At 42.5% G+C, this 26,045-nt stretch overlaps 3 protein-coding genes across 3 annotated transcripts; 2 read left to right on the forward strand and 1 right to left on the reverse strand.

The window, feature by feature from the left end:
- Window positions 1-1,088: 1,088 nt before the first annotated feature.
- On the forward strand, window positions 1,089-12,858 carry LTV1 (LTV1 ribosome biogenesis factor). Its single transcript, XM_080998574.1, has 11 exons — window positions 1,089-1,248; window positions 2,564-2,695; window positions 3,174-3,365; window positions 5,346-5,433; window positions 6,757-6,901; window positions 7,951-8,185; window positions 8,613-8,740; window positions 9,946-10,082; window positions 10,312-10,364; window positions 11,207-11,407; window positions 12,474-12,858. The coding sequence occupies exons 1-11, from the start codon at window positions 1,246-1,248 to the stop codon at window positions 12,585-12,587; spliced, it is 1,428 nt and encodes a 475-aa protein (XP_080854700.1). The 5' UTR covers window positions 1,089-1,245; the 3' UTR covers window positions 12,588-12,858.
- An 809-nt stretch (window positions 12,859-13,667) lies between these two features.
- ZC2HC1B (zinc finger C2HC-type containing 1B) lies at window positions 13,668-23,652 on the forward strand. The gene is made up of 8 exons (XM_080998595.1): window positions 13,668-14,346; window positions 14,837-14,901; window positions 16,412-16,531; window positions 17,410-17,548; window positions 18,252-18,382; window positions 20,542-20,647; window positions 22,912-22,984; window positions 23,474-23,652. Exons 1-8 carry the CDS (start codon window positions 14,310-14,312, stop codon window positions 23,496-23,498), a joined length of 696 nt encoding a protein of 231 aa, XP_080854721.1. The 5' UTR covers window positions 13,668-14,309; the 3' UTR covers window positions 23,499-23,652.
- A 654-nt stretch (window positions 23,653-24,306) lies between these two features.
- SF3B5 (splicing factor 3b subunit 5) lies at window positions 24,307-25,362 on the reverse strand. Its single transcript, XM_080998603.1, has one exon. The coding sequence runs from the start codon at window positions 25,009-25,011 to the stop codon at window positions 24,751-24,753; it is 261 nt and encodes an 86-aa protein (XP_080854729.1). The 5' UTR covers window positions 25,012-25,362; the 3' UTR covers window positions 24,307-24,750.
- Between the last annotated feature and the right edge of the window lie 683 nt (window positions 25,363-26,045).

Consider the following 26,045-nt stretch of genomic DNA (forward strand, 5'->3'; position numbering starts at 1 on the left):
CCTACTCCTTAAATGCCCAGTAGAATAATAGATCACTGTATTCTGAAGGAGTTTCTTCTGCAAGTTCCAAAGATCTCAGAAGCCTGCCCCACAGTAATCTGGAGCACTGCTTTCAGTGTGGCTGCCCCTGTTCTGTGGAATAGCTTTCCTGTCAAAAAATAACAGGTAAGATTTTTGTTCACACAGGCTTTCCCAGCTGGGTAAATGGGTCTTTGCCAGGAGTGTCTATTTTGCATTGTTTTAGGGTTGTTTTTTAAAAAAATCTATCGATGGATTTGTGTGTATGTGTGCCCGTGTTCCTGTTTTTATTATACATTGCCTTGACATGATTGTGCATAAAGCATTTATTTACAGAATTTACATGCATGCATCAATAAACAAAGCTCCTGACACAGCAATAAAAGCAAAACAGACAATTCCTGAGCTATCACTTTAATTTAAGCAAACAAGAAGGAAAGGCAGAAATAAATATATCCTAATTTCTGCAATGGTGGGGTGGGGGGCTAAAATGTGTCACCCTGTCCCTGAATTCTCTCTATGGTGAAAGAAAGGTTCATATCGCCCCTAAGATAAAATAGATTGTAGCACACGAAAGATGATGCCGCAAAAATGAAGTCACACGGCATTGCAATACACATTGGTGCTTTCCGTATACTGTACATGCAACCACTGTATACATTCATTTGCCCCTATTACTTCAGGCACACAGATCTCCCAATAAGCTGAGGTTTCACCACTGAGATGCCGTGGGATAGAGTGACATCACTTTGATACCATAGAGACTCACGGCCAAGAGCGGGGCATTTCATTTGTTCCAGAGCTCCAGTGCCGCTCCGTTTCCCACCAGCACTTCCGCCTGGCAAATAGGGTCAACACCATTGAACTCTTTTGCCGGGGGTGGTTTTTTGTTTTTTTACTCCGTGTAACTTCGTACAGTAGCAGACACGGCAACTTTTTCTCTTAACGATAAGTATTTCTACATCAGTGCTATTCAAATGAAGTAGAAGTAGAGTGGGTTCTCCCACTGCCCCCCTCTTTCTGAGCAGCCTAGTATGAATTGGTATGTTCTAACGATGGCGGATAAACGGACGCCATAGAGAGGGGAAACCAGAGCGACGCCGGAGCCGGAAGCACGTGAAGCAGAGTGGGCACGGGCAGCTGCTGTGCTGGTTTTTAAAAAGTCGCGTGCTGAGGGGTCTTGGAGCGTTCCGTGGGTGACGACCGCGACGTCCGTGTCCTCGCGCCATGGTAGGTGGCTGGGCAGGTGAAGGCGGCTTGAGGAGGAGGAGCCTGCGCGCGCGCTCTGAGCATGACGCGCCTCCTCGCGGGGTCGCGCTGGCAGCCTCGGGAGAAGTTGTGCTGTTGTTCCTCCGGCCTCTTCCCTGCCGGGACGGGGCTGGAGACCTAAGCCACAGTGGCCTTTTCTTAGCAGTTGTGGGGGGATTGAGTAGGCATAACAGTGGGGCAGAAATGAAGGCAGATGGCACGGGCTACATACGTGCCATACGTGTGAAGTGCATTTCCCCTCATCTCTGGGAGCTGTAGCTGACCCTCAACACGCTACAATTCCCAGCAAAGCTACACTTCACAAAATTCCTGGGGAGATGTGCTTTAAATGTATGCCGTGTACACAGTCAAGGTCTCTCAAATATCACTTTTGTAATCTTGATATTTGCTTGCACAACAAACGAAGAAACATATTTGTTTTGCTTTCCTCATGGGTACCCCAAGGCGTTAAGGCACCTGAGGTGAAATGCGCCACTGCCACCCTTCAATGGAGTGTAAGAGCTCTGTAAGAGCTTCTCCTTGCGGAGTCTCACCCGCCAAGCAGCAGGGCGAGATTCCACATCCCCTGCTCCTACCCAGCAAAGAGGTTTTGCACCGGCTTCTCCTGCCACACTACCAGGCAGGGAGATCTCAACCCTGCCTGGTGGCAGTGCTGGGTGGCAGAACGCCTCCCCTTTTGTTGACCCAGCGGAGAGACCAGCAACAAAGCTGGTTGGCAGAACCGGCATGCTGCCCCTTGGGGGGTGCCGCCTGAGGCAGCCACCTCACCCTGCCTCATGGTTGGGCCTGCTCTGGCTTTCTTACCCACCAGGCAAAAGGTATTTGGAACAATCAGGATCTCTCCTACAAGAAGCTGAGATCTGTAAGCCCATGTCAGAGACATAAAACAAGTGCATAAATGTTGACTGCTGCAAGTGTGTGTTTGTTAACCTAGGGATTGCCAGTTTTGAAAGCCAGCAAAACTTTCCTGGGTACCACACACATACTCCATGCAGGCAAGTACACACCACAGCCTAATCTCTTGACAACAGCAGAATGCTTATTTCAAGCCAGCAGGGAAATGATATCATGAGGGTGCCGAGTGCATGTGTGTCTACAGGCACCAGATCAGTGGGTAAGCCTATAAACCAAACAACTTTTGACTAATTTGCTTTGCTTTTCAATTTTAGATTCTTGTAAAAGTTATTGGAAGTTTCAGTCAAATGCAGTCCATATATTTAGGCAGAAAAATTGTCAATTATGGATCATTCTTAAGTATCTTTACTTTGTTTTGCAGCCTCACAGGCGGAAGAAACCCTTCATAGAAAAGAAAAAAGCTGTAACCTTTCATCTAGTACACAGAAGTCAGAGGGACCCCTTGGCAGCAGATGACACTGCACCCCAAAGAGTTCTGCTACCTGCACAGAAGGTGGTTATAAAATACAGTGTTGTAGGAAAGTGGCTGAGCTTTTACTTTTCAGAGAATTGAGCCAGAAATTATTTCAGCCTTGAAGTTTTGGGGTTTGTAATAATGTGTAATAATTCCCTAGCACTTATTTGCATTACAATTTTTGCATTTTGAAACCATGTGGCATACATACAACACTCTGTAGTTTTCAAGGAAGTATAGTTCAAAGAAAAATCTAATTGGGCTATTTGGAGGTGAGGGAATGCTAAAATCTGTGTTCACACACTTCATAAAAAGTGTTTAGAAAGTTACTGTATCCAAAGTGCCTGCTTTCTCCCTGAAATATTTGCTTCCTCGTAATCTATGTTCAGCAAAAATACTGGGCAGATGCTTTTATTGTTAAACTGCTTAGAAATGTTTCATAGGAAGTGATTCATAACTGGAATTATTACACAAATAAATAAATTTGGGACCTCTTCCTTTAAAAAAATACCTTTAGGGGGTTGATGAAAAAAGAAGAGAGGAACAGAGGAAATATGGAGTATTCTTTGATGATGATTATGACTACCTGCAACATCTCAAAGAAGCTTCTGGACCTTCTGAGCTCGTTCCATCAAGCATACCCAGTCAACAAGGCAGGATTGTTGTGACCACAGAAGGAGATGTACAAGAGGAAATTCAGCAAATTCCAGTAAGTACACAATATACTTGTCATGGTACTCTCAAAAGGAGATTCAGCAAAGAAGTCATGATTTTAAAAAGTTATTTTTTTAAAAAGGCAGGATTGAAATTATTAAATAAAGTATTCTGAAAACATCTAACTTAATAGATGTTGTGATGATACATTGCGGATATCACACCTATGTTGTTGTTTTTGAAATCTTTGAGGCTTCAGTCTATGGAACTTCCTACCGTAATACCTAATAAAGTTCTCAGGTAGGCCTTAACAAATGTTGCATTCACTATAAAACCTTTAACCACTGCTGCCAAAATAAATCCTCTGTCTTGAAGAAACCCAGGAGCCTGCTTCCTATGACATAGACATGGGATTGACAACACAATTAGAGACAGATGAACAAACTTGATTTTTTGTTAAGTGAATTATTTACATAAAAAGGGGGAAAGTGTTGCTTTTCAGATGGTAGGATGCAATTTATTAAGTGTACAGTTTGCAGTTAACCAGGGTATCTGCTGCTACAGTTCCTAACATCTAAGAGGGTTTTTTGCAGCCAGATAAGCCCCCAGCAGTTTTTCCCTGGGACCCGATTTGCTTGACCTTCACACCAGGCAGCCATAAGGAGGAACTGATGCTGAGCAGCAGACTTCTTCATGTTGACTTCTAGAATAGTTCAGATGTTTGCTGAAATTCACCCTCTAGTCAAGAGCTCATCTTGAAACCCTCTGGTTCTGGATTTTGGTGCCTACTTGAAGCTTCACCACTACCTCAGAGCATGCCTTTGTGCTCTCCCCAGCTGCCAGTTCATTTCCCAGCAGTTTTCTCACAGACTGCCAGCATTACTTTCCAAGCTGAGCTCTGCTCTCCTCTAGTTGGCAGCCAGCTGACAGATTGGCCTTTTGTTCTGTCTCCAGCCAGAGCCTTCTGACCACTCGTTTCCTTGCCGCTTTCAGGGAAGCCTTACCTGTCTGTCTTCTTTCAGGGACTAGTCAGTGATTCTACATGAACAAATTCTAACAGGCAGTTGAATTTATGGACCCCTTGATGGAAGCAAATTGCATTTTATTCTACACCTGGTCCATCTATAAACAAAGGGAGCTTCTCCCACTAGTCATTTTCAGACAGTCATCTTGAAACCTCCCTCCTTAGCAACTGTTACTAAGGCAGCTGTAAGTGTTTTGTGACCATCACAAAGTCACAGAGCCAGGCTTCTGGTCTTTTAGGTTACATTATAACCTCAGCCACACGTTTCTCCCAGAATATAAATGTTACTAAGCATTATCATCAGTTTGTTTTGTAATCAGCCTTGCCACAAAGAACTACGCTCAAAAGCAATGTACTGTAGCAATGAGAACAAAAATGCAACTGCCTCTTTCACTGATTGATTCTGTGAATTTTGTTACAATGGACTAACATGGCTTTTTAACTACTATTGGTGTGAATAAGTCTGTAATAATAGTAGCTAATAACACAAATGACAAAGTTTTGTAATTTTTAAATTCAGTTTCTGTCAAGCAGATTTATAGAAGCCCTTTTCAACCTATGAGACGGGGGGGGGGGGGAGTGCTGTATGTCTCTTTGGCAGCCATCTGGAAGGATTAGAGGTGTGTAGGGAATATTTTTACCCAACATGTATCAATTAATAAGTTGGCTACTGGTGATGGAACATACTGCCATAACATCATAGTTTGTGCATCCACAAAAAAACAACAACCTGGGACATTTTCTAGAAGTTACTTATAAGCAGGATTTTGGATTCCAGCAGCCTTGCTTGTCAGCTTGCACTCCAGAGAAGCCTATGTAGAAGAAATTCTTACAGATACTAGTCCACTGTGGGGGGGGGAATGAACATACATGTGCTGTGTCTCCAATTTCAGAAGAAAGAGGCAAATATTTTTTTAAAACAGTAGTAATATTTGGTGGTTTTTGTGTCTTGAGTAATTTTTTTTGGGGGGGGGGGAGAATGACTGCTGTTTTGTTCTTTTTGCTTTTTAGGCCCCCACCATTAACTTGCCCTCATCAGTGTTTGCATCAGAATTTGAAGAGGATGTGGGATTGTTAAACAAAGCTGCTCCCATTTCAGGTACTAAATTTACACTGCAGTCTGGTCCATATTTACTAAGAAGATATACTATGTTAAATGGAGGATACTCTCTAGAAAGTGGCTTCCAAAGTATAGGCTTAAGCAGTCTGTCTGTCATAGCATCTATTATTACAGAATGCTTGAAGCTGCATCTCCTTTCTGCAGAATTTCTGCAGAATTTCTATATTAGCAGCAGCAGCAACACTATGTGGTCTAATAGAAAATAGGAGGTAAAACTATTTTCTAGGTGCTTTGGGATTGCATAGATTTCTTTATTCTTCATTCAGAATCAAATTGGCATCAATTATGCAGAGCAGATAAATGTTTTTGCATGATGCATGGTTCTGCCATGCTGGAAGTAAGTCTTATGGAAACGGGGAAAATGAGACAACTTTTATTTCAGTTTTGTAAATACTCAGAATAGACCCATTGAGATTATTGGACTTGTCCATTGATTTTAGTGGATGACCTCAAAGTTTGACATAGGACTCAGCTATACAGCTGCAAATAAAACATTTTAAGTGTTTTTTAAGTGCAATATACAATATGAGACTAGATGGCGATGGTGAGCCTCGTGGAAAATTCAGTGTATTTTTTTATTTAAAAAAAAACACTGTCAGAACATTTTTTATATGTGTGTTGTTTCCACCTCAAGTTGGCCATCATACTCATTCTTCTATTCACGTATGGTGGGGAATAGGTAAAAGGTAAAAAGTCAAAAAGGTGACTATGGGGTGCAGCACTCACCTTGCTTCAGGCCGAGGGAGCCGGCATTTGTCCACAGACAGCAGGGGGAAAACTCTTGTAAACTGTATGAGAATAGAGTTGTACCATAAGTTACTTACCCTGAAATGCAGGCTAGTTTTGGGTTTGTTTGTTTTTTTAAGTTGTGTACTAATAACAATTTCATCAGCTTTCTTTGTATTTTGAAAAGAATTTGGCAGCAGCCTGTTTAAATATAGCACAATCACTTATTGAATTTTTTAAAAAAAGTAATTTGAAAACAAAAGCAGATGCTGCGACACAACTCCTCACAGTAAAAATTAATTACCGTAATCTAAATTTTCTCACCCTTTTCTAAATTAGCTCTGGGCCCTGAAAGCCTTCCCATTCAGGTGGGGGCGTCTTGCAACCCTTCTAAAAGGTACTCAGGTTTGAGTCTGCCATAGAAGGGAATTCTATAAAGGGAACAGCCACAATGAATGGTTTTCTATGCTTGGCTAAAGACTGGTGTTTACAGCAAACTGGCTGTTCAGCTCTGACACTTTCTGAGAAATGGCTTGTCATAACTCATTTATAAGGTGTTATTTTATCTATCTTTAGGGCCTAGGCTGGATTTTGATCCTGACATTGTTGCGGCACTTGACGATGACTTTGATTTCGACAATCCTGATAATCTTCTTGATGATGACTTCATTTTAAGGGCTAATAATCAAGGAAGCACAGAGCAGGAAAAGGAAGCTTGTTGGTAATGGAATGGAAAAAGTATTACTGTCCTTCGTTGCCTTTCTGTTCTTTGTTTTGCATTTTGCCACTGGGCAAAACGTTGCTAAGGAACTATCTTCATGCTCCTTTTCATAGAGATACTTTTCAGAGTCTGAAAATCAGCACCTCATCAGCTATTTAACTGTAAAATAAGAAAAATAATGACCTATGACCTGGTTAGACAAGAAGTCCAAAAAGAAATGAGGTGAGGAGGAAGAGAAGCAGCCTGATAGAGAGCCATCAGAAGCTCAAGTGTACCACCTTCAATTTAGGGTAGACCTATTGAGCACTTTATTTCTTTACCAAGGAAGGCTTAAGACTCTTCTCATTTTTAGGGCTTCTGGCGAAACAAACAATACATTCATCCTCCTCCAACCATTTACATTGTTTCTCAAATCTCTCTAGCTTCTTCTCTCTAAAGTTGGCCCAACTATCCTGTCCTCTCCTTACTGTTTCTCACAGTGCCAGTCCATCATTGCCTGTGACACTGAGGCAAACGGAATAGGGTGCCTCCTAGAATCAATGCTGCTGCAGCTGCCTCTCTTTTCCCACCTTTCTGCCTTGTTCTATGCTGGCAGAAGCAGCATAGGCACCCACGAGTTCTGTCCATCATCACCTCTGACCCACCTGTGTTTACTTTCCATAGCGGTGAGGCAGTCATGTATGTTTGCTGCCGGCCCCTGACAGCCTTCTAGACAATAATAATCAGCTGCAGTTGCAGCTGCAGAGAAACCAAGTGGCTTCAGCCCCCTTCCCCTCAGCTGTTGCCTTACAGCAGCCATTCCTTCAAGCTATGTTTACATGTGGTTGTTATAAAAACTGTAAGAGTTTGCTTTTCGACCTCCTTTCCCATCTCCTTTCCTTCTATGCTTTGGCTTTTTATTGTAAGCCTGAAGGCACACTTTCTACCTCTTTTTCAAATGCCATCCTGGGAGCCATTTTGGCTAAAGAGCAAGATAGAAATTATTTAATACTTCTTTTTTTAAAAATGAGATAGCTGGGTTTCATTTTCTTTTTGGCTGCTCTTCCTAGGCAGTCTGGAGATGAAGATGAATGGGAGGACATGGAGGAAGAGGATGGAGAAGGCACCCAGAGTGATGTGGATTCGGAGGGTCCTTTGTCAGATGACAGTGAGATTAAAGGAGAAATGAAAGAATTTCTTTTCATGCAAGAAGAGACCAAGAGCCGTTTCACAGAATACTCCATGACTTCTTCAGTAATGAGAAGGAATGAACAGTTGAGCCTTTTGGATGAGAGATTTGAGAAGGTGAGGTAACCTAACGGTAATGATTCTGGTGACGCTTAAAGGGTTGTTGGCAAATATTCCCCCACTCAAACTCTGATTCTGATACAGGCAGATCAAAGCCCTGTGTAAATGGCTACTTATTATTTTTCCAATGATAGAAAGACAGCTAACTGCTAAACAATCATACCCTGTAATATGTACCTTACATATTTTTGTTCAGTATCGAGTAACATTTATTCTGAACCGCAGATATGTTATTGTCAATCAGCAGGGTAGCAAATAAATTTGTATTCGTTTTTACATAAAGGAGAAGGAAATTAGGAGAATGAAAACAATTGTTCTCAAAACTCGAATTCCTCTCCCTGTGTGGTTCAGATTTGTTACTGTAGTTATATAATTAGTTCCAGATACTTTCAGATTGAGTGTTGTGTGTTTTATGTTCTTTTAGTTCTTTGAGCAGTTCGACGATGATGAAATTGGAGCACTGGATAATGCTGAATTGGAAGGTTTCATTCACAGCGACAGTACGCGGTTACAGGAAGTCTTGAATGACTACTACAGAGAGAAGGCAAAGAAGTATGTAGAATGTCCCAGCTGTCTGATTTCTTGGTGTTAGTTAAAAGAATTTCTATAGAACCTTTCGACATCAGGGTGATTTACAAATGTTGGACACAAGCTACAATCAAAACAATTAAAAGGCCATTTTTAAAAAATGATTTATTTTTTTTAAAGGCTAATCAAAAAGGCCATTGTGTAGCACGAAAAGGACAGTTGCATGAGCACTAGGGAAGCCTCCTGGGGAGGGGATGTTCTGAGTCCAAAGATGACGACTCACATAGATAGCCTTAGCTCCCAGCTTCAGCTTTCCCATTTTATCCTAGGAAGGGAAGCGTCTTTGCTGGTTTAGTGTTTATGTATTCTGTTTACTGATTAATTTCCAGAGACTACATTGAAAGCTGAGTAATTTTTATTTAAAGGCACTGTCATGAAAAACACTATATTTCTCTAATTGTTTAATTTGGTTGTGGTTTATCTGGTTCATGGGGGAAGAGCTCAGTTGGATCTCTTGTTTATATTCATGCTTGACTGCTGTTACCGATGATCAATTGCTATGTTAGAAGAGGAAAGCCAAAGTCCTTTAAATATATAGCTATTGATGGCAAAATGTTTGGCTTGATGCATGTATTCATATTGACTCAGGGTAATCAACATTCTCTGCCTCTAGCAGCAATTATAAAGTGTGTGTGTCGGATACGGAAGAGGCAATTGTGATGTCCTGTCAAGTATCTGATTGAAGGAAAAGGAGGAGGAAATATACTTCAGCGGGGTTTAACAATCAGTATATACATTTTATGAAAAATAAATAAATACTTTAATTATATACAACTGGGTATGCAGCAAACAACATAGGCTGTACTAAGAGAAAAATATTTAGCTTTTATGCAGTTGGAATGCCTGCTGATACTGTGCAAATAAAATGTATTTTGTTGTGATTCACAATTAAGAGGAACTCCTTTGCCAAATTACACCTTTCAAAAGTATAATGTATATCTACCATTTTCTGCCATACCAGTTGTTGCCAGATTGCAACTTGCGTTATCCCTGGCCATTGACCATGCTGGCTGATGAATTCTGGTGTCCAACAAAGTGTGGAGAGCATAAATTAGCCACCACTGCTCTAAGGGATACTGATCAATGGAAGAGCAGCTAGAGGCAGTTTTAAATTTAAATTTAAAATGTTTTTAATATGCCTTCATGAATCTTTTATTTTTCTCCAAAAGCTGTGTCAAGCTTGAAGGTCTCGAAATCAAAGAAGATTCAAAGCTGCTCCCCAGTGAGGAAGAAGATGAGATAGAAGAAATTGCAGCTTTGGTTATTGAAGAACCCAAAGAAAAGTGGGATTGCGAATCCATTCTGAGTTAGTGTCTAGAGCTACATGTCCCCCCCCCCCCCCCATGGCTAAAAAATGCAGGGATTATACTACTGCTTCTTGTGTGTCAAACTAGCACACACAGTAACTATTAACGAAAAAGGCCAATGAATAAGAAATTATTAATAGTTTGGTCTATAACAAAAGTTTTAAAATCATAACTGGGGCAGTAACTGATTGATTACTCAAACTTGTGTCTCTTTTTTTCCTCCTTAAGGTACCTATTCAAACTTATACAATCATCCAAAACTTATTGAGGTTCCTCAAAAGGTAAATTGAAGTTTCTATATTATATCATTTTAAGAATTTTGACCAGTAATAGGCACATCCAAGAATTTCAGCATGCCTAGTGTGATTTTTTTGCTTTAAAGGAAAAATAAAATAGCAAGCCTTACCATCTTGAAAATGGCTTTTGAAATTAAAAGCCATGTGGCATGGAAGATGATTGTCTCTGGGTTGTGTAGATGATTGTCTCTGGGTCATAACTAGTTGTGTAGTTCTTTGGTTCCCTATCCCAATAGCATGTGTGGTCATAAGCTTACGTGTTTTGGGATAATTGTAAGTGTTCTTCAGACCTGTTTGTCATTACTCAAAAGTGATCCAGCATAAACTGGTTGGTGTCTTTTCTCTCTTCCTTTCAGCAGTATTAAATATTTTTGCATTTATTGCTCTCACAGAAAACAAGTTCTTAGTAACTTGTTTTACCTGGAAATCGGAAGCTAAAAAATTATCACTATTCTCTGCTTTAAATACTAAACATGCATGCACAGTTTCAAGTAATTTCTATGTAATCTGCCAAAGATTTTCAACAAGTATAAGGAAGCCATTTAATAAATATTGCAACAGAACAAGAATACATTTTTTTTATTATTTAATCATAGCCAAACAGACATTCCCCCCCCCCCCCCAGCGAGGTTATAAATTCTGCTTTGACTGAGCATTGATTTGACACTTAGGGCCTATAGGTTCTGCTGTAATGAACTTTGGACTGGGCTGATTGGGGAAGAAAGCCACAATGTTATTGTTGGCTTATACATGACATGAAAAAGTATAGCAAGGGGTGGGGGGGGAAACCACATTTGTTAGTTTGTTTGTATGTATTTACTTTTCAGCCCAAACCAATTGAAGTGTCAAGTAAGACAGGAATCCCTCTGGGTGTTTTGCCCGGAAGAGGACTTACAGCTAAGCAGGCCGAACGCATGGAAATGATTAACGACAGTGACCTGCCAAGAGTAGCCACGCAACCACGATGCAAAAATGAGAGTAAAGAAGACCGGAAAGCTAGAAAACAAGCTATCAAAGAGGAACGAAAGGTAGGCTTCTTTCACATTTTTCAGTAAATACTGAAATGTGCATTTATCTGATTGTCACTTTCACTAAAGTAGTTGGTCAGTTTTAACTTGAACCAGAGCCATTTACATCCTAACTTTTGAACATGAACCCGGGTAACTTCACTGTTTCCAGGTTGTCTCCCATAAATAAGCACCAACAGACTGAGACCATATTAGGTGTATGCAGGCGTATTTCTGCAGCATATATGTCTTTTGACTTCTGTCCTTTTACAATATGCTAAATTGTTGTTGTGAAATAAAGGGTGCAGAGGGCAATGTACACTGAGCACCACAGTGACACTGGTCCTGATCAGAAGGTGATCACCTACTCAGAAGGGAGTAGGTAAATGTAACTTAATCAGAAGGTGACACTGTCATGCTCTATATTAGATCCTTATCAATTGTTAATCTTCATCTGATTGGGAAAAGATGCTTTGTTCTAATGGTGTTTCTCTGTATGGGTTTAGGAGGGGGCAGAAGTTCCTTCGTTCCATTTTGATTGCTAATACCAGTTTTGGATTTATGCTAATTTTTTTACAGATCTTTGCTCGTAGCAGCTGGCTGCTTGCAAGAATCTTTGCATTCTTTGTGACCAGTACAATAAATTTTAAAGTGCAGCCCAGAAAGAACACAAAAACTGACATGTATATAGTTGAAAGGATTGGTAAATCGGTCGCTTCATTCCAAACTCTCTACATGTTACTAGTGATAACAATAGAAATAAACTAGCTTTTCTTATGAGATGCCTTTCTGCAGCATTTGTAGCATGGAATAGCCAATGTGGTGCTCTCCAAAGCTTGTGGAGGGTGCATTTGGGTTGTATCCAATGCTGCCTGTGCACAAACAGAATGGATTTCTGCTCTGGAAGGGGCTTCACGTTCCTCCTTCTCCCTGCACATCCCTCAAAAACTGTTTGGGAGGGCTGGAGGGTCTTCCACAGATGACTGGAGAGCATGTGAGAGGCTGCAGAGGCTGCATACTATTTTATTAAGGAAACTGCTTTGGGAACTTCTTTGTTGAAATGTAAATAAATGGTTTATCTGTGTAGGAACGCAGAATGGAGAAGAAAGCAAACAGATTGGCCTTCAAGCAAGAGAAGACGAGGCAAGAGAAAGAGCTGCTCAACCTGAAACAGAATATTCAAGGGCTCAAGCTGTCATAATGAAAAACAATTGCTTCGTGTTAAGGACACTCAGCTACCATACTCTTTGCTGATACCTTTTGGAACTTCTGTCTTCAACCTGACAACAGCAAAGTTTAAGATAATGACTTTTTGAATTCAGATAGTCACTTACCGGCATCTGGTTACATGCAAAATCATTTTTGGGTACCACTGAAATAAAATTGCTGTAATATTTTTCTCCTATGGAAGTGTTGGCAGGCATTTGTTAAGATGGGCAAACTCCTCTATAGTAAAATCTCTTTACTAGTCACTTTTGTCTGCTTTCATTATAACAATTAGACTTTCAAAACTTGGTTTAACGTTTAAGTTAATACTTCTGTGTTGCTGCTTACAGGAATGGTGTTCAAGAGAAAATCAACTCCTGCGATTGGAGAGGCAGGGTGTTATCTTAAGAACCTCATGTTAAAGTATCAGGCCATGAGTCAAATGGTAGGCTTCAACATAGCACTAAAGAGATACCGTATTTTTCGCCCTATAGGACGCACTTTTTCCCTTCCAAAAATAAAGGGGATATGTAGGTGCGTCCTATGGGGCGAATACAGGCTTTTGCTGAAGCCTGGAGAGCGAGAGACCAAGCCGCGCCGGCCTCCGGAGGGTCGCGCAGAGCTGCCTGCCCCTCCCGGGCTCCGTGCAGGTCTGCGCATCGCTCCAGAGCCCGGTGCCAAGCCGTGCCGGCCTCCGGAGGGTCACGCAGAGCTGCCTGCCCTCCCGGGGTCCGCGCAGCTCTGTGCGACCCTCCAGAGCCCGGCGCCAAGCTGCGCCGGGCTCCGGAGGTTGCACAGAGCTGCCTGCATTAGGAAGCCTCAGCGCGCCCGGGCTTCGCACAGCTGTCCGCAAGCCTGGGGAGACTGACGCAGCTCCCTAGGCTTGCGGATAGCAGGCTCTTCTGGGGGCTGGGGTCGGGGGAAGCTCGGGCTTCCCCCGTGCCAGCCCCGTGCCTGGGGGGGGGGGAATATATTTTTTTCTTTATTCCCCCCCCCCAAAAAAAACTAGGTGCGTCCTATGGGACGAAAAATACGGTAAATTATGGGCATTTCTGCTTGCCTGGCAAAATGATTTCCCTCTCTTCACCCTGCGCGCTGTTTTGGGGATTCTCCTGAACCTCCAGAACAGATTTGTGGGAGCAGTCCTTGCATGGGCTTCCACTAGCAGATCCATATACTGCCTCTGAACATGGAAATTCCATCTAGTGCTCATGGTTATACATTGCTAGCCCAGCCTCCCAGCATTTCCCTCAAAGAACCTTTCCTGAGCATCTTGTGGTTCCTACAACACTTTATCACTGTCCACTAAACAAGGAGGGACGGGGTCAATGGTAAACAGTTCACTTTGGCAAATCAAGCTGCTAACTTCAAGCTTGCCTCTATTAGTTTTAACTACTTTAGAAGTTTCTGTAGCTGAAGAAGCAACTGCCTTATTGAACATCTGTCTTAAGTCAAGGTGTCCCGTTACTAAAACACTCACTGATAGCTGTCTTGTAGAGGAAGCAAATGTATTCAGAGCAGCTTAACTTCTGTTTTCATGTGCATCATTGCATGATGGAGGGGTTGCATGTGTCATAATTGTTTTAACTGTCAGCCAATGACGTTTAACTTGGGCTTTTACAAGTAAAGGAGCTAGATAAGCAAGAGTAAACAACCTGGTGCTCCTGTCTCCCTGAAAAAGTATTAAAGGCAGAATTTGATATCACTGCGCTATGAGATGAGTGTGATTCCTGGGAATAAAGCAGGAGCTGTAGGTATGTAATATTCTCAATTTTTACTTTGAGCTGTAGGTAACTTTTATCACTTATCAGTGAATGGTTTTGCACAGGCTCTCTGCTCTTCATTACATTTAAGTAAATGTTTGTCTGTACTGGCTGATATTTGCAGAAGCTATTCATAGAAATATGTCAAACATGTTGAACAGACCACAGTCATGGAAGCTACCCTCATTCATGCAGTGAGTATGATAAGTAATACATCACTCAAAGTATTAACCTTGTAACATCCTTCTGGAAGCACCTTTTTTCATATGCAGACTTTATGTCTAATTCTTTTTCTAACTTAATAAAGAGCTATTTATTGGCATGTAGCAGCATATACATTAAAAACAATATTAGTTGGATTAATATCACGAGAAGAGGGGAAGCACAACTGGAAGAGAAAAAATGAGATTGTGTCGATTTCTTGGATGTTAGAAAACCCTGGATAAGTAAGTAATAACTTGTATTCTTCCATTTCACACAGATGCTAGCAGCCAGAATTTGCTTTCTTGTGAAATCTGTGGAAGACATTTTACACAGGATGCACTGGTAAAAACAAGACAATTAACCACTGAATATATTTAATGACATAAAAGCGACCTTAAGATAATTGACCAAACAAGAATGGAAAATGACTCTGTTAATGAATGAATTCAGTAGCAATCTTAGGCTGGTTCACAGCTGAAGTTAACCATACAGCAGAAGCTTTCACAGACTGCAGCTTTTAAGGAATTCAAAGCAGAAATAGCAACAGGCAAGTACTTGGAAGTACTTGTTAGTCTTTACAGTAAATATCCCTCATCCCTGCCTTTTATTCAATGCAAAGAGAAGAAAAATCAGTAATAAATGGAAGCTCCACACATACCTCACGTATCTTAGAAACAATTCCCAATGTTTCCTTCACAACATTTTTACATATGTTAATGTGTTTCTCAGTCCCTTAACTCTGGGCAGTTTGGACCAATTCAAGTTCATGTACTCAGGAACCCTTTTGAATATTGGGTGACCATGCCACCTTCTGCTACATTTTCACTTCCCATTTAAACTACCTTTAATCATAGCTGTCAACGCTTTCCTTTTTTAAAGGGAAATTCCCTTATTCCGAATAGGATTCCTTGCAAAAGGGAAAAGTTGACAGCTATGCCTTTAATTGCCACTCTTTCTTAGCAGCTGCCACCACATAATTGATAGGGCCACATGAATATGAATAAACACAAGAGCTGGGTCCCCACCCCTCCATTTACTTTTTAATTTACTACATTTATGTATCCTCTTTCCTGGGTCTCCCCACTCCATTCTGTCCTCACAACCACCTTCTGAAGTAGGTTAGACTGAGGAGACACGGTGAACCTCATGACTGAGTAGGGATTTGAACTTGGGCCTCCTGGGTACTTAGGCGTTCATACGCCTTCCTTCACTGCTTAGTTGATGTGCAATTAGCAAGGGGAATTCAGAGTTACAAGTTTTAAAAGTCCCTTGTTCAGGCCATTTTAAAGTGTCAAGAGTGGTTTATACATTGTCCTCAAACTAGACTTTTGCCAAGCCATGTGGCCTTTACAAAGGCATTACATTGGACCCAGCACAAAAACCAAACAAGAAAAACTGATGCTGCTTCTTTTAAAAAAAGTTTTTACAATCCCTGTTTACAAGATTATATCCTTACAGGTGCAACAGCCTGAGCCAATCAAAGGTGAGCAAGCCACTTGACTTGGTTGGCACTACAGCCAAATAATTACACCTCTGCTAGGGAAAACACGCACACCTACCTTTTTAATATTTAACTTAAGAAAACCAGAAGGATCCTAGATTAGTCAAATTAGGTACCCACATTTATTCCATGTCCAGGATAGAATTCAGACACAGGTAATTAGATATACATACAAGTTAGGCATCATCTCCTTTGCTGACTCCCAAAAGCTTGGGCACACTAAATCAAGAAGGCTTGACATAATCATACCTTTCATTTTTCATTTCTGGAGCCCTACATTTAGAGCTCAGTATAACATAATTTTGATCAACCCTTATTTGGCAGACCTTTCTCTGTGTCTTTCCATCTTAGGCACGACATGAACCAATATGCAGGAAAGTCTTCAACAAAAAGCGCAAGCCATTTAATTCCTTGAAACAGCGACTGCAGGGAACTGACATTCCAACAGTAAAGAGGAAGCCACCCCTGAAGGTATTTTTGAATTAGGCATGCAACTCGACTCAAATATATCAGTTCAGGGACATTTCACAACAGAGTTGGGGGTGACTTACTTGCCAGACATAAGGACTGTGCTAATACATAGGGTTGAAATGTCCTGTAAAAGTTACTGTAGCACTGAGTCATAGACTATCCCTCTGACTCTGCTTCCCTTACATTGCCTACTAGGAAGTAAGTGCATATTTCTTCTTCTTCCTCTTTACAAGCCCTCCAAGACCTCTTCATTCACTATGAAACTGTGCTTTTGGAACCATCCATTTGGGGCTCATATTAACATCTAGTTTAATTGCTATTTCCTGGTTCAGAAATAAAGATCCTAAGAATACATTATGCTTGCCTCAAATAAGAGATGAGCATTGTGATTCCATGATTCTTCAACTCAAGATTAAGAAATTCATCTACTTAATTCAAATTCATCTACTTAATTCATCTACTTAATTCAAGATTAAGAAATTCATCTACCTAACCCTAACCCACCAGGCTCTCTAATCTCTTTCCATCTATGCACAGGCTGCCATACCCTCCCTCTTCAAATCTTCCACCAAGCCCAGGCTTTGGCTCCCACCTAAATCCACCACGCTCCTACCCCAAAACCCATCCTTCCTACCCACTCATTTGTTAGAGGTGACACTCATAGTTATCTCCCCTCTTCTGCACCTGGCACAAGAAAACCAAGGAACTGTATTACCTGTGTTTAATAGATAATTAAACTTTATTATTGTTTGTTATTGTTTCATCATTATAATGCATTTAACATCTCTTGAAATTCTCTTTTCAAAAACAGTTTAGGACTATGTATCTATTAATGCACCCTCTGACTGAAAAATGTGATTCAAGTATTTCCTTTTCAGAGCCAACCAGAGAGAAAATCTAATTGGAGACAACAACATGAGGACTTCATTAATGCAATCCGATCAGCCAAACTTGCCACTATAGCTATGAAAGAAGGCCGCCCTCTGCCTCCGCCACCGCCTCCAACCATTAATCCAGGTTATTTACTTGCATTGAAGCTGTTCATCCTTGTCTAAAAATAGAGGGTTGGGTCCAGGCTCACAGAGGGGCCAAAGATTCAGAGAAATCTCCTGCAGAGAGGAAGAGATACTCACTGCCTTCACCTGTGGGAACATCCCATAGATACAATTCTGCCCAAGGGCAGTCTGGGTCTAACTCAGAGAGTCATTTGAACAATTAACTAAAACAGAGCTAGTGGATAATACTGGACTTCCACTCAAGGGAATAATTTTCAACTCAGCTACTGTTTCAGTGGGAAGTCTCTCTCAACCTAATTTCTTCATCTGCAAGATAACAAGCATAAGCCTGATTCACACATCATTCTAATTCAAAGCATGGCTTAGCATGAATGTGCAGGCTACTGGAGAGGAGATTGTGTCTGCTTTGCTCCTCCTGAGTTGTTTTGCTACTGTGCAATGCTGAGCTAAACCACAGTTTGGCTCAGCATGTTGTCCCAGCCTGGGCTTATTTTAGCTTTCTCCAGCCTAACCACAAGCTGTCCTGTGGTTTATAGCTCATGGTTTGTCCAGGAGAGTTAAGCCATGAACCTGGATTCAGATGACAAAGGGAAACTGGCTCATTGTGGCATATTCACATTATTTATATATTTTATAACAGTGATGTTGTCTCCCAGGTACTATATAAATTGCTTTTATAGCCCCCGTTCCTTTGTTATATTCAGATTATATTCAGTGTCCTTACTGCATGAGAAGGTTTAATGAGGCTGCAGCAGAAAGGCACATCAATTTCTGCAAAGAACAAGCAGCCAGGCGTGCATTTGCTCCAGGTCAGAAAGGATCCAAAGCACCCCCTGTAAGTAATTTTATTGTATTCAAGCCATTAGTCACATTTTTATCCCATCCTTCTTCCAGGGGCTATATAGAATAATAAAAACAAGGAGGAGCTCTGCCAAATGTATCTCCGTTAATTCTTTCACTTTCCCATGAATTCTGGAGAAGGGTTGCGGTTCAGTAGCGGAGTGTCTGCTTTGCATGCAGAAGGTCCCACATTCATTCCCTGGCATGTACATCTGGGACTGGGAATATCACCTACCTGAAACCCTAGAGAGCCTCTGCCAATCAGTGTAGGCAGTAATGAGTCATGGTCCATGCCTAAGCATATATTATATTATGGTCAATGAATACATGTTCATTGCAACATTATTTATTTTCTGCTAATTTTTGCCACGTCACTCTAAAAGTTCTAGAGTACTCTTCTCCCATTAAAAGCAGAATGCAAAATGTTTCCAAATGTCACATTTTTTGAGCTATAGAAAAGACTGATGGATGAATAAACCAGTCAAACCAGAATTTGCAAACAACAAAAAACCCATAGGAAAATGTGCAGAAATATTTTAATCCAACAGACTGGAGGGTTTTCACCTTTTTAAAAAATGCATAAATTATTTAGTCCCTGTAGGGTTGCTATAGGGAATGTGGGTGGCACTTTGGTCTAAACCACTGAGCCTCTCGGGCTTGCCAATTGGAAGGTCAGTGGTTCAAATCCCCGCGACAGAGTGAGCTCTCGTTGCTCTGTTCCAACTTTTGCCAATCTAGCAGTTTGAAAACACACCTGTGCAAGTACATAAATAGGTACCGCTGCTGCGGGAAAGTAAATGGCATTTCCATGTGCTCTGGCTTCCGTCACTGTTACGTTGCACCAGAAGCGGTTTAGTCATGCTGGCCACATGACCTGGAAAGCTGTCTGTGGGCAAACATCAGCTCCCTTGGCCTGAAGCGAGATGAGCACCACACCCATCACCTTTGACTGGACTTAAATGTCCAGGGGTCCTTTACCTTTACCTGCCATAAAGCAAATTTTCTAAGGTTTTTTCTCCTTCAGTTTGTCTTGCTGACAATTATGAGAGGTTTTGGGGAGAATCTAAGTACTCCAGCTAATACAGTGGTACCTCGGGTTAAGTACTTAATTCGTTCCGGAGGTCCGTTCTTAACCTGAAACTGTTCTTAACCTGAAGCACCACTTTAGCTAATGGGGCCTCCTGCTGCTGGAGCGCGATTTCCGTTCTCATCCTGAAGCAAAGTTCTTAACCTGAAGCATATGTAACCCAGCAGCAGGAGGCCCCATTAGCCAAGGTCCCACTGTACACAACTTCAGTTAGTGAAGGGCCAATGTGGTGTAGTGGATAGTGTTGTGTTGGAATGAAATCACGACAGACGAGTAGCAGGTGTCATGTGAGAGGCGTCTCTTGGAGCAAGCCCCGAGAACTCTCTTTTATTGAATATTACAAACATTTCCACAGGTGCGCTTGTTGCTGATTGGTTGATACAAACACAAAGCAACTTGTTGCTGATTGGTTAACACAAGTACAAGGCGAGGATTACATATAGACATTAATCACCAATAGATTAAAGGCTGGGAAATGGAGCACAGAACTAGCCAGGCATGAAACCTCCTAATTAAATTATAACTAATGATTGATATAGCATGACTAAAACAATTACTAATGATTGATCATAACATGAAAGAATATAATAATCGAGTTCCGTAGATGTGGTCAGCTATGCATTAAGAACAGGTCATAGTGTTTTTCATGAACTTAAGATGAACTGAGCTTCCTAGGGAAATGAGGGAATGTCTTGGTATTTAGAACAGGTTGTACAGTGTGTACAGAAGCAGAGAAAAGCTTATAAGCGAGACTTCCCAGAATGCCAGAGAAAAGAAGCAAGACTTCCCATAATGCCACAGTTATGTGCAGAAAGAGAACTTCCCTTTAGTGTTGGATCAGAGAAATGTTGGTTTGAATTCTGCCACCCCCCCCCCCTGCCCCACACTGCAGAATATTTGGGTAGTCAGCCACTCTTTACCTAAACATCATAGGATTGTTGAGACGATAAACATATGATAGTCCCAAAGTTCTTTAAACTTTTTGGATACAAATCTGATAAATCAACTGTACTGCATAATGAACGTATGCTAACACGTTCTTTATATATTTACTTCATATTTTCTAGGGCAAGCAAGCAACTCCCAAAAAAGAACCAACCCTAACAAGTGCCGTGGGAACACTGCTTCAGAACAAGACACAGGAAGGCACTGATCCAAGCCAAGTAGTAATAGGTAAGTAGCAAAAATAATGTTTAATTAATGCTCAGAAATATTTGAGGGTCACAGAAATTATTCCTATTTCAACTGTACCACCAAACTTTAACATTAAACAATTTCATAGCATTTAACATTCATTAGCTAGTATGCCCTATAGTTAAAACCACCCTGTAAAAGATTCATTTTTGCTGCTGTTGCATATTGCATGGATGCCTTTACTGTTCTGGTTAAGCCAATTTTGTAACTGTTAGAACTACTTTAACAGTATCATATGGCTTAGTAGGTGAGTTTTCTGTAGTTTATGATGGCATAATAATAATAATAATAATAATAATTTATTATTTGTACCCCGCCCATCTGGCTGAGTTTCCCCAGCCACTCTGGGCGGCTCCCAATCAAGTGTTAAAAACAGTACAGCGTTACATATTAAAAACTTCCCTGAACAGGGCTGCCTTAAGATGTCTTCTGAATATCAGGTAATTGTTTATCTTTTTGACATCTGATGGGAGGGCGTTCCACAGGGCGGGCGCCACTACCGAGAAGGCCCTCTGTCTGGTTCCCTGTAGCCTCACTTCTCGCAATGAGGGAACCGCCAGAAGGCCCTCGGAGCTGGACCTCAATGTCTGGGCTGAATGATGGGGGTGGAGACGCTCCTTCAGGTATACAGGACCGAGGCCATTTAGGGCTTTAAAGGTCAGCACCATCACTTTGAATCGTGCTCGGAAACTTACTGGGAGCCAATGCAGATCTCTCAGAACCGGTGTTATGTGGTCCTGGCGGCCACTCCCAGTCACCAGTCTAGCTGCTGCATTCTGGATTAATTGCAGTTTCCGGGTCACCTTCAAAGGTAGCCCCACGTAGAGCGCGTTGCAGTAGTCCAAGCAGGAGATAACTAGAGCATGCACCACTCTGGCGAGACAGTCCGCGGGCAGGTAGGGTCTTAGCCTGCGTACCAGGTGGAGCTGGTAGACAGCTGCCCTGGACACAGAGTTAACCTGTGCCTCCATGGACAGCTGTGAGTCCAAAATGACTCCCAGGCTGCACACCTGGTCCTTCAGGGGCTTCATATAGATATTCAAAAGCATGGGGAAGAGGATGGAACCCTGAGGCACCCCACAAGTGAGGGCCCAGGGGTCTGAACACTCATCCCCTACCACCACTTTCTGGACACGGCCCAGGAGAAAGGCGCGGAACCACCGTATAACAGTGCCCCCAGCTCCTCTAGGCGGTCCAGAAGGATGTTATGGTTGATGGTGTCAAAGGCCGCTGAGAGATCCAGCAGAACTAGGAAACAGCTCTCACCTTTGTCCCTAGCCCACCGGAGATCATCAACCAGTGCGACCAAGGCAGTTTCAGTCCCATGGTGAGGCCAGAATCCCGATTGGAAGGGATCCAAATAGACGACTTTTGAACTAATAATTTATTAATTGATATGCAATATAATTTGCTTTTTGGATTATTTATGTAAACTATCTAGAGAACCTATTTGGGGGCTCAAAGGGCTAAGTAGGATAGAAATAATTCTAGAAACAGTAGAAGAAGGGATATAGCATTTGGTTTGGAGTGAAATTAATATTCAAAATTATTCGGTTATATACTCTTGCCTTTGGTTCGTATTTTAAAACTGGGTTATGGAAAAACCTACAAACTTTGACCAAGCAAACCTTAGCATAGTGATCTTAAGACTGGAAATAACCACAGTCAAGCATTTTCAAAATGCAATGAAAGTTTAATGCTTAAAGCTTCAATCCTATACTCACCTGGGAGCAAGCCCCACTGAACTCAGTGGAACTTACTTCTGAGCAAACATGTATAGCAGGGATGTCCAACACATCAATCACGATCTACTGGTTGATCCCTGTGACGTTTTGGTAGATCGCTGGCCCCCTTCCGGCCCTGGCCCCTCTCCCTGCGTAGGCCTCTACTGTTACAGAAGGGAAGGTGGAGTTTAGAAACCAGCGATCAAGGTTAGTGGCTGCTTTTGTTCCTCCCTTAGAAGAGCTGCAAAAATGTCCCTAAACCCCCCAAAATGGGTCATTCCCCCCTCCCCCTAAAAAGCTCAACAACTTTTACCTGAACCCCTAAAAAAATGGGGGTAGATCACTGCCAGATTTTAATTTTGAAAGTAGATCGCAGTCTATCGGGAGTTGGCCACCCCGATGTATAGGAATGCACTGTAATTCTACAAATGAAATCAGTGCTTGACTTTTTCTGGACTATGCCCAGAATGTATTTTTGCAAAGGATTTTAAAGAGGTTAACGGATTTGTTATTTTTAAGGGCATGCTGCAGATACCTCTGGTGGAACACTGCAGAAAAAAGCACCTGCTATTCCCTCTGGGAAGGAGCCTGGGTAAGAAACAAAGTAACTACATCACTGAGTGATCCAATCTTTTCTCTTAAAAGCCATGAAAAACAGTTGAGAAACAGACCAGTCAAGGAAAAATGACAGTTCCAAAGAACTTTTTATATAGTAGAAATAAGCTTGTAAAATGTGGAAATACAAAACTTACTGCAAGTGCCAGATACCTTAATGTAAACATGACATTTTGCTATTTGTATCCATTTATGCAACTCTCATTTCTTCAGCATATGGCCTACAATATCCATTTTAGTAAACAAAATCATACAAAATAACCATGTATACCAGCATCTGTATCAGGGGTATAAAAATAGATCAGTTTCTCAAGGTTTTCTAGCTGAACTATTTCAAAGTGGTCTTGATCTGTACTTTGAAACAGTCTTAACAGAGTCCACCTTCAGAGAAAAGAGAAACTTATACCATTGTATATGATCTGCTTTATTTCACAGCCCTCCTAAATTAATGTTTTACTGCTTTTAGGGTTCCAGTACAGGGCAAAAAATAAGGGTGGCATGTTGCCCCTTGCCTCTGAATAAGAGCACTTACTTTTTACAGCCCAGGAGTCCAGCAAACTAGTTCACCGATAAACATGTATCCTGTGTCTCATGAAACCTGTATGACTTTACGAACTATGCAATAATAAAAGAAACATGATCAAATTCCTGGGAGTTGACTCAATATTTGCAGCTGGCATATATACAATAGCAGCAAATGGTTATGGACGATGGAGTCATATGCACACACACATGCTGTAATTTTAAGTTGAAGCCAAGTGTTTCCCATTTGTTCACCGTTACATCCCCCCCCCCCTTTATTTTATTTATGTATTTTCCCCCTCATTATATTGGTTAGCTACATGTAATCACTGGCTTTTGCTACTAATGAAAGAAAAATAATCAACAGACCAATCAAACCTAGGTGACCTTATGTGATGGTTGTGGAAAATATGCAGTACATATGTTGTGCAGCCTCGTCATTTTAATGGTAATTCAGAGAGGCCTGCATGAAGCGGAGTAACAGCCACCCTCAACTAAAAGTATGGGGGGGGGGGAGAGATCCATTGCTTCTGTATGTGTCCACAAATATTTGAGAGCAATTTCGCAGTCACACTTGACATACAACATTTTGAAATGCAGGTATTTGTTTGCCCTGTAGCGACCTCTGTGCAGTCCATTACAGATGAATCCCATGCAGGTCTACTCACAAGCATGCCCCATTGACTTGAATGGGCCTCACTGGGTTCAACGGGACTTGCTAAAAATACAGCCTGACTGACATCTCTTGTATAAATTAACGAATCACCACAAAACAGATTAGAAGGCGGAGTGGGGCATTTATTAGAGTTGCCTAAATTCCTCCAAAAAAAAAGTTACAAAATCAAGAGTGAGGCGGGGGGTGGGGGGTGGGACGCGTTGCCTTCAGAAGTCCTGCAGTCCTCTTCCAAGAAATTCACGCCGCCTCCGAGCAAGGGGAAGCACCTGCCTCAGTCTCTCGCGCTGGACGGGCTTCTCACAGTGCGCGGCAGAATTGAGGGAAGTTCACAAGCCGCGCTCTCCGAAGGGGCCTGGGACTCGAAAGGAAGTTGGCCCCGGGAGCGCACCAAGGGGACAGAGGGGCAGGGTTTGTTCCAGAGAAGGCGGCCTCAGGCAAGGGAAGAAGCCGCGTCCCGTCGGCCCTCCTCGTCGCGGCGCTTCCCAAATTTCTCTCGCCCCAGCTGCCCTTTCCCGCCCCTTCTCTCCCGCGGGGCGCCAGGCGGCTCAGGCTTCGTCGGGCTTGTCGACGGGCGGCCCGCACGGCTGCAGCATCTTCTCCATGAGGTTGAAGCGGACGCGGGCCTTGCTCTCGTTCTCGGCGATGGCGAAGTAGTTGAGCAGGTCGAAGTGGCCCATGTAGGAGCAGTACGAGTCCCGGTGCTGGTTCACCAGCCACTCCCACTTGGTGGTGTCCGCGTGGCCCGTCCCGATGTACTTGGACTGCAGGTGCTCCAACTGGCTGTGGATCGTGTAGCGGTCCGTCATGGCGACGACGAGGAGGAGGAAGGCGGCGGCGGAGGCGGTGGAGTCTCAAAGCCGGCCAAAGGGACGCAAGAGGACGAAACCGTATCAGCTCGACCGAATTGCCCACCTCTGCCAGGCCGCCGAAAAGCACCTCACAAAATGGAGGCCGGAGGGACCAGACACGCACTTCCTTTTCCGGATCAACCTTGGCGCTATTGCGGTATCTAGGTAACGTCGCTCTTGCATCGTAAACGTTCTCTCTCTATTGTCGCAACCCGCCGCGCCGAATGCGGGGCGGTCCTTGCTCACGGCGCAGCCAATGTTAGTCCTCCCTGCCTGCCTTTAAACGAATGAGGCAAATGCTTTCGTTTCGCATTCACCGCGGTGGTTCCCCCCCCCCGCCCCTTGTTTGTTTCATTGTTTCTCGGTATGGAGAGCAGAAGTTAAAATCCCCTGTGAAGGTCCGCGGGGAATCGCTTTTTCCAAAGGAGCGCTTCCGCAAGCCCTGTAGAAAGAATGAGTGCTCGCATTAAATAAACACAAGTTCATCTCTTTTGTACAAGGTTTATCAGGCTTAACAAACTGCATAGTCAGGGTTCAGCCTCGGGTCACGCGAAGTAATAATGCGCAGGCGTGCCTCTGAGCACGCGCAGAGTCCTTCCTCTCCCTAGGTAAGTGTAGTAATAATAATATTTTTTTATTATTTATATCCCGCCCATCTGGCTGGGTTTCCCCAGCCACTCTGGGCGGCTCCCAACAGAATAATAAAAAATAATAAAGAAATAAAATATCAAGCAGAGAGCAGAGACTGACAAACGAGGTGCCGCAGATTTCCGACAGACTTGAGCGCCGAGCCCTTTCATAATCTAAATTACAGCCTTCTTCCTGGTTACCCTATTCTGAACCTAGAGTCGAAATCCACCGTGATCACCGACCTTCCAAGACGGGGAAAGAGAGGTGACTGTGCCGAATCCCTCCCATAGGAGAATAACTTTTGCTTGTTTATTCTGCTTGCAGTCGGTACTCTTAAATAAATTCCTGAAATTACTGTGTAG

This window comes from Podarcis pityusensis (genome assembly GCF_964106645.2).
Source record: "Podarcis pityusensis genome assembly, chromosome: 3".
NCBI lineage: Eukaryota > Metazoa > Chordata > Lepidosauria > Squamata > Lacertidae > Podarcis > Podarcis pityusensis.

Excerpts from the sequence above, each read along its gene's own strand:
- LTV1 (XM_080998574.1), top strand. Across the intron at positions 8,186-8,612 it reads TGGATGAGAGATTTGAGAAG|TTCTTTGAGCAGTTCGACGA; the intron begins GTGAGGTAACCT and ends ATGTTCTTTTAG. Across the intron at positions 10,365-11,206 it reads TTATTGAGGTTCCTCAAAAG|CCCAAACCAATTGAAGTGTC; the intron begins GTAAATTGAAGT and ends TTTACTTTTCAG.
- ZC2HC1B (XM_080998595.1), top strand. The coding sequence starts at position 14,310 with ATGAGTGTGATTCCTGGGAATAAAGCAGGAGCTGTAG. Across the intron at positions 14,902-16,411 it reads ATTTTACACAGGATGCACTG|GCACGACATGAACCAATATG; the intron begins GTAAAAACAAGA and ends TTTCCATCTTAG. Across the intron at positions 20,648-22,911 it reads TCCAAGCCAAGTAGTAATAG|GGCATGCTGCAGATACCTCT; the intron begins GTAAGTAGCAAA and ends GTTATTTTTAAG.
- SF3B5 (XM_080998603.1), bottom strand. The coding sequence starts at position 25,011 with ATGACGGACCGCTACACGATCCACAGCCAGTTGGAGCACCTGCAGTCC.